This window comes from Alosa alosa, chromosome 6 (genome assembly GCF_017589495.1).
Source record: "Alosa alosa isolate M-15738 ecotype Scorff River chromosome 6, AALO_Geno_1.1, whole genome shotgun sequence".
Classification (NCBI taxonomy): domain Eukaryota; kingdom Metazoa; phylum Chordata; class Actinopteri; order Clupeiformes; family Clupeidae; genus Alosa; species Alosa alosa.
Window position 1 is genome coordinate 36,357,602 of NC_063194.1, and position 8,235 is coordinate 36,365,836.

An 8,235-nucleotide genomic window follows, 5' to 3' on the forward strand; every position below is an offset into this window, starting at 1 on the left:
TTGATTTAATTTCATGATTTGTTTAAATTTTCATACTTGATCGTACAGACAAGTGCGTAGTCTCTTTGGAAAGCCCCACTTCTTCTCTGTCATGCAATAAAGGTTCATCTCGTTGCGATGAACAGTCGCGGAGCAATGTAACAGAGAAGAAAGGGTGTGTTTTTTGACGCACTTTGCGTCAATCGGGTTCTAATTGTCGCATGTGGGATTATTGTCACATGTGCCCCCCCCCAGAAAATGTTTCATTTATTTGATGCGATTTCCTGTGTTCTGGTGAATTTTGGGGATGGCCAATACTAAATTCAATCAGATTCATATAGTGGGGCTGTTAAGCTCTTAAAATAGGGACGATCTTGCTTTTTGTGAAAGAAGCATGAAACTTTCAGGGTTTGTTCTTGATGACCTAAGCTTTAATTTAAGATCTGTAGGCATTCTCAGTTTGACCTCTGAGGTCAGATAGAGGTCACTGACCTCTGTAATATGTTGTGACACTACAGGTGAATGGGGTAAAAAATAAGTAATAGATATCACCATGAAACTTTCTCAGTTGATTACTCATGTTAACTCATTGAATGCCAAGCCGTTTTCGGGAGCTTTGTCCTAGAGTGCCAGCAATCTAGACCATTGTTGATGATATTTGTACAGCCATAGCATATTCTGTGTTATAGCTATGAACACATACAATGGAACTCATTTAAAAGGTGAGACTTAAAGCTCTCGGTGGGTGCAAACCATGTATTTCTACACGCCTCTGTTCCTGAGAAATCCCAAGCTAAACAGTGGCTAGTTTTCATCAAAATCGCTGTTTTTTTCTAGAAATGAAGATATAACGTCTTTCATGAAATATGAAGTGTTGCCTGTTACTTACTTGTGTAAACTTTCCGGGAAGTGATCAGCGAGACCTGGTGAGACTGCCACCTAGTGATAGACCTACGAAAATGGCCTGGTTTTGACCTGACGTGCATGCGTCACTGATTCGACCCAAAGCGGCAACAGAGTTATGATAAAATGTCCAGATAAAATGTCCAGATTGTGCGTTTTCATGAGTTTTCGATCGTCATATATTTCATTTCCATTCACAGAGTTCCCAAAATCACATATAAGGTTTGTTAGAGTGTCTAGTTTCGTAATTAAAAAAAAAGCTAAAAACGTAATATTACGTTTTTGGCACTCAACGCATGGGAAGGAAAAATGTAATATTACGTTTTTGCCACTCAATGAGTTAAGCTAAGAAAAAAATGTATTGAAAGTTTTTTATATTTTAATGTTTAAATATGCAAATTAGGCCTTCTCATTAAAAATGCGCTAATTTGCATACATTTTAAAAAACAAAATCAGATTGTCTGATAAAGCCAGGCTCAAAATATTTTTTCCATTTTGTTGTCATATGAGATGGGAAAAAAATTACTGAGGGGTTTATGGACATCTACTTCTATTAGCCTGTAATTCACCTGTACCACTGTGATATGAAATTTCTAGGCCCGAAAGGCCAGAAATGGGTGTATCTTAGGATCTAAATGTGATAGGAATGTAAACTAAATATGTTTTTCCATGTTTCTGGGCATGAGGAACTCATCTATAGCATTGATAGCACTCTAAGAGGTCAACATCATTAAGTGCAGTGAAGATCACTGGCAAAACATCTACTTCTGTTATCCTGCATATATATATAGCAGGGGGCAATAATGATAAATACAGCAGGGGAAGGGTGACATGAACACTTCGAGCAAACAGGTGGCCAATCAGAGATTTGAAACAAACGAGAGACCAACATGTCACAATGCAAAAACGCCGGTTTCCCTATTTACATGCAACTGCGAAACTGTTCAAATAGTTTTTGTGATTTTCGTGTAAATGAGAGGCCAAACCACATTGAAATATCTGCGTTTTCCCTTCGTGTAAACAGGATCTTATTTTCCCACAGTTCTGGGCTACAGGGTGTGGCCTGGGTGTGGCCTGGGTGTGGCCTGGGTGGGGCAATGGGTGGGGCAATGGGTGTGGCCTGGGTGTGGCCTGGGTGTGGCCTGGGTGTGGTTTCAGAAGTTCCGGAACCTAAATGGTTGTGTGCTGCTTTCTCTCTCACTTTCTCCTTTGACCTTTGACCTTTGACTGTCCAACAGCAGCGATAAACAGCAGACTTCTATTGCTGCGTCGACGTCACTTCTGTGATTTTGGAAAAGCCCGTAAAAGTCCTGGCAGAAAGCGATACATAAGGATGTAGTTCATGGGTTCCCAAACTCCATCAATGTGGGCCTCCCCTCTGAAAACAGTGACACCTCCGCGCCCCCGACAATTATTTGAAAATTAATGATATTCACTTCAGTTAAGCCACTTAAATCGGTGCTATACTATGCTATGCAATGCAATGACTTTTCATCATATTTAAAGGCTACTATGCTATGCTATGCAATGAGTTTTCATCATATTTAAAGGCTACTATGCTATGCAATGAAATGAGTTTTCATCATATTTAAAGGCTACTATGCTATGCAATGCAATGACTTTTCATCATATTTAAAGGCTACTATGCTATGCAATGCAATGAGTTTTCATCATATTTAAAGGCTACTATGCTATGCAATGCAATGAGTTTTCATCATATTTAAAGGCTACTATGCTATGCAATGCAATGAGTTTTCATCATATTTAAAGGCTACTATGCTATGCAATGCTGCTATGCAATGCAAAAATGAGTTTTCATCATATTTAAAGGCTACTATGCTATGCAATGCAATGAGTTTTCATCATATTTAAAGGCTACTATGCTATGCAATGCAATGAGTTTTCATCATATTTAAAGGCTACTATGCTATGCAATGCAATGAGTTTTCATCATATTTAAAGGCTACTATGCTATGCAATGCAATGAGTTTTCATCATATTTAAAGGCTACTATGCTATGCAATGCAATGAGTTTTCATCATATTTAAAGGCTACTATGCTATGCAATGCAATGAGTTTTCATCATATTTAAAGGCTACTATGCTATGCAATGCAATGAGTTTTCATCATATTTAAAGGATACTATGCTATGCAATGCAATGAGTTTTCATCATATTTAAAGGCTACTATGCTATGCAATGCAATGAGTTTTCATCATATTTAAAGGCTACTATGCTATGCAATGCAATGAGTTTTCATCATATTTAAAGGCTGCTATGCAATGCAATGAAATGAGTTTTCATCATATTTTCGACGTTTGGCTTTGTTGCCCATATTAGGCTCGTGCAGCAATAAAATGTGACAAATCTGTTAGCTATCGGAACGTCACATATTACCGTCATGTAGCCTATGTCCAACCTCTTACGTGTATGTGTCACTTATTCATTTCTATACAAACCAAGCTGTCGGATTCCTAAAGAAACGCAAGCACCCACACCATAAGTGTATCTAAATTAGCTATGTACCAAAAAATACATTTTACCGTGACTCGAAGAGCTGTAAACAGTGTTGTAAGGCTGCGTACAAATCCGCTTGGAGCTCAAGTTCCAAGCTGCAAGTTACCGTTCACTGGTAACTTGCAGCTAGCTTGGCTGGCGGCACTGTTGCTAAATTACGTGATGAAGTTTGGCACAATACATTCTCACTCAGGATAGGGATCAATAATACTTTCCAGTATCCCAAAGATTTAGTATAAATCTCTTCTATGATTTATTTCGATTTTATAATGTTGTATCAATTGTTTCAATTACATAATCATTGAAAAAAAAAAACATAGATAGTTCTAACATGAAATAAACGTTTTTCCTTCTTTTTTGAATCAACCTTCCGCGCCTCCCCTCAAATTATTTGGCGCCCCCCAGGGAACCTCTGATGTAGTTGAACGACGCCAACTTTCAGGACTAACAATATTTTTTGAGTAGAACCAGTTTGCAACAATTATTAGTTAACACTAGGTTGTAAACACTTCGTAATTCGTTGGATATGTTGGAGTGTTGAATTCACTACCTTTCCCCTTACACTTTTGCGTTTTGAAAAGGACTTTTACGGGCTTTTCCAAAATCACGAAAGTGACGTCGACGCAGCAATAGCAGTGGTAGCTGACAGTAGAAGCTATCAGGCAAGTGTTATTTTACTAAACCTCTGGTGTACTTACACACTTTGTAATGCCTCGTTATTGGACTAAATGTCATAGTACTGTAGAAGTTTCGTAACATTCAGGGCATTATTAGTGGGGTAATTTACGAGCTAAAAGTTGGTTCCATTACGACTGCAGAACGTCATTAGTTTCTGACAGCATTACTCGACCAGGGTTCGACCAAGGGAAAAAAGGTTCAGGGAGGGTGTTTGGCTCAGGGTCATGGTGCAAAGGACCCTAGGGTGAAATTACTCCGAACCATCGCTTTAACATATACTTCAGTAAATATAAGCAGCAGTGTGCAAAGGTGTCAAAGGTTAGGTTTTGGTGTGCAGCAATGCAATATTGCTTGACATGAAAGTCTACAAGAATACCCGATTGATTTTGTTCCATTTTAACACAAATGTTTATAAATGACAGAGTTGCCATTGTTAAGGTATCAAGCAGCATATCTTCACTAAAAATGTAGTAAGTACCTCCTCAATTAATATAAAAACTGAGTGATTATGATCACTTGCTACACTTACTGCAAAATGTTATTGTATGGCCACGTAAGTATAAGCAGTAATGCAAAGGCAAAGCGCAGTATAGCCTATAAAACTACCAAATTTTGCCTAAATGTCAAAAAACAAAATGTTTAATATTCACCTCACTTTGATCTATCTAATGATACCCCTTGTTGTTGAATATAATTTGATGCTTATACTTGGTGTAAGAAAAACACAAAAAGCTGTTTTTCTCAGCTTGGCATTTTTGCAGATACTGCTCTTTGGCTTTGTAGGGCAGCATTAATACAAATACATTTCCACGCAGAATTGGTGTATATCTGGCTATTAGCTGTATGGCTTCCTTAAGTAGCCCAACTGTGTTTATTCAATGCCTCATCTCCCGCTTTAAAAAATATTCTTGACCTCTATGCGGGTACTCTGAAATCATTGGTCGCTATATTGTACTATTAATTATATAGTAAGTCATGGAAATTCAGTTTTTTTGTCAGGGAAAGTCAGAGAAGGGTCATGGAATTTTACATTTGACTTAGATCCAGGGTTCCCACTCTGACAGAACAAGTGCATGATTAGAGGTCAATGAAGCAAGGAAACAACTTTTTATCCAGAGGTCAAGATCCCTGGAAAACATCCCCCCTACACAAGCTGCTTTGAGGCAACACATCAGAGGAGCAATGCACCAGGCTAACATAATATGGAACCTTGCCTTGGTTCCTAGCCCACAGTTACCAAGTCCTTCAGACTGGGGATGGATCGATACAGATGCAGCCACGTTGGACAACACTCCCTGAGGCATCACAGGCATGCTATGAGCTTGTGCACTGTGGTTGTAAAAAGGGTTGTACCGGGCACTGCAAATGCAGAAAGGCAGCATTAATGTGCACAAGCTGCACAGCTGTTTTGTCGGCCTTTTTCTTACCCCCAAAAGCTAAGGCCTCTACGACAACTTTCACTGTACTATTTAGAATGCTGATATGTTACCTGTTCAATGTTACATTGGGGATTTGTGATAGGACTTCAAGTTGTGACTTTTTGAGCAGCTCAAGTTCAAGTAGGGCTACATTTTTGTCATGCCCATATTTATATGTAATTGTTTGGTGAAATGATACATTTTGTACTTGGATTTGCCCAATCATTGGATCTTTTGCCAGTGATCTTCACTGCACGTAATGATGTTGACCTCTTAGAGTGCTATCAATGTTATAGATAAGTTTCTCATGCCCAGAAACATGGAAAAACATATTTAGTTTATATTTCTATCACATTTAGATCCTAAGATACACCCATTTCACAGGTGAATTACAGGATAATAGAAGTAGATGTCCATAAACCCCTCAGTAATTCTTTTCCCATCTCATATGACAACAAAATGAAAAAAATATTTTGAGCCTGGCTTTATCAGACAATCTGATTTTGTTTTTTAAAAAATGTATGCAAATTAGCGCATTTTTAATGAGATGTGCATATTTATTGCATATTTAAACATTAAAATATAAAAAACTTTCAATACATTTTTTTCTTAATTTGACATGAGTAATCAACTGAGAAAGTTTCATGGTGATATCTATTCCCCCCATTCACCTGTAGCGTCACAACATATTACAGAGGTCAATGACCTCTATCTGACCTCAGAGGTCAAACTGAGAATGCCTCCAGATCTAAAATTAAAGCTTAGGTCATCAAGAACAAACCCTCTGAAAGTTTTATGCTTCTTTCATAAAAAGCAAGATCGTTGAGCTTAACAGCCCCACTAATAGCCTACATCCTGATTTGTTGATATTGAGGCAGTGATTCCATGCAAAAGCTTGGGCTTCAGGGCCCCCTGACCTCTTGGTAGGCCCGTGCAGTAATCCATCCCTGGGACTATAGCTGCATGAGATGTTGTGGGTGTGTACTGGTGTGTGTGTGTGTACTGGTGTGTGTGTGTGTTCTTACTGGTGTGTGTGAGTGTGTGTTCTTACTGGGCGGGCTGTGTAATGGTGTTGCTGCAGACCCCATTGCTCCTGGCTGGTGCGGTAAAGCTTCATATTCTCCCTCATCACTGCATGTGTGTGTGTGTTCTTACTGGTGTGTGTGTGTGTACTGGTGTGTGTGTGTGTTCTTACTGGTCGGGCTGTGTAATGGTGTTGCTGCAGACCCCATTGTTCCTGGCTGGTGAGGTAAAGCTTCATATTCTCCCTCATCACCGCATCCTCTGGGTCCAGGAGCAGGTAGCTGGCAGCACATGCCACGGCATTACCCATGTCCTCCACTAGGGGGCAGAAGAGAGACGAAACCAGCTCCCATTCAAATCCTGCTCCTAATGAATTTGTCTGCTGATTCTCACAATGGTTCACAGTCCAAAATTAAAATAGTAAATAAGTAAAAAAAACATGCATCTTGAGTGAGATTAGTGTAAAGAAATAAAAATAATAATAATTTACTTTCAAACTAGGATAACACTTCACAAAGTCAGTATCCATAGAAATTCAGAGATTGTATTGAAGTTTTGAATGCATCAACATTTTTTTTTAGTAAATATATCCCTGCTGAAAAACAGCCTGACCAGCTAAAGGTGGTTTGCTGGTTGACCAGCTTGTTAACCAGCTTGTTTGATGGTTGACCTGCTAGACCAGCAAAACTCTTGCGAAAACCTTCAGCTGGTTTTCCCAGCTTATGATGGTAATTTTCAGGCTGTTTTTTTTCAGCAGGGAAGAGATAAGACCACAAAAGCAACAGACCTGGATGCAGCAGGTACAGTTGTTACAGAAAATAATAGCAATGCACCCCACCGCCACGGCCTCTATGCACACACACACACACACACCCACACACACACACACACGCACACACGCACCCCACCGCCACGGCCTCTATGCGCACACACACACACATTAAAAAAAAAATTCTTGGGTTCCGGTTTCCGACCGACCCTGTCAATTTATGTGCGACCCAAATTTATTTTATGAGCTTGGGGAAGAAATAACACTAAATAGTCTAGGCTACATTAAATAAATCCACAAATAAAAGGCGAACTATAATTACATGAATTACCCCTTGCGTTATGTATAGGGATGTAGCCTATGCACAGCTGTTCACGAAGACGATTGTTTTCGTCACTTACCAAGGCACTCGCAATTTTGTCCAAACACCGCAACTTTTCTGCAAATTTGACCAATCATCTTAGTTTCACCGTGAAATTTCACCTAACACAACAGTCCCTCGCGCAGAATATTGAGCCAGATGGCACACTTACTTCTGCACCTTCTGCATATGACACCAAAGACTGCACTAACGTGTTCGTTCCTCCTTGATGACAATAAATAGAAGGCTAACGTTAATGATCTGCTTACTTGCATCTCTCAACCTGGTGTTGCTAACCTACCTAGGCTATGAAAGTAAGTTAATTAAGGCCTACTTAGTTTACGGACATTTGAGTAGGCTATGCAACCCATTGGCAAACGTTTACCTGGATATGTCCTTTTAGCTTATGTCATGTTTGCTAGCTTGTGGGCTTAGTTTGAGTAGTGCTACCAAAATCATAGAAATTAATAAAATTGCAAGACATTTACAGTACCTCTTCTATGATCCAAGAATGATTTCATTCGAGTTGTTTTTTTAACATTAATTTTAACTAATGACATAGAAGACATTCCCAATTGCATCCACATA

The 8,235-nt window shown here is 39.2% G+C and overlaps 1 protein-coding gene across 1 annotated transcript in view; it reads right to left on the minus strand.

The window, feature by feature from the left end:
- Positions 1 to 1,931: 1,931 nt before the first annotated feature.
- LOC125295962 (cartilage-associated protein-like) overlaps positions 1,932 to 8,235 on the minus strand; it is a 12,702-nt gene continuing 6,398 nt past the window's right edge. Inside the window, exons 4-5 of the mRNA XM_048245546.1 lie at positions 6,690 to 6,835; positions 1,932 to 1,967 (exon numbers count right to left, since the gene is read on the minus strand). Coding sequence (XP_048101503.1) covers positions 1,932 to 1,967; positions 6,690 to 6,835 — 182 coding nt within the window. The remainder of the gene's footprint in view (positions 1,968 to 6,689; positions 6,836 to 8,235) is intronic.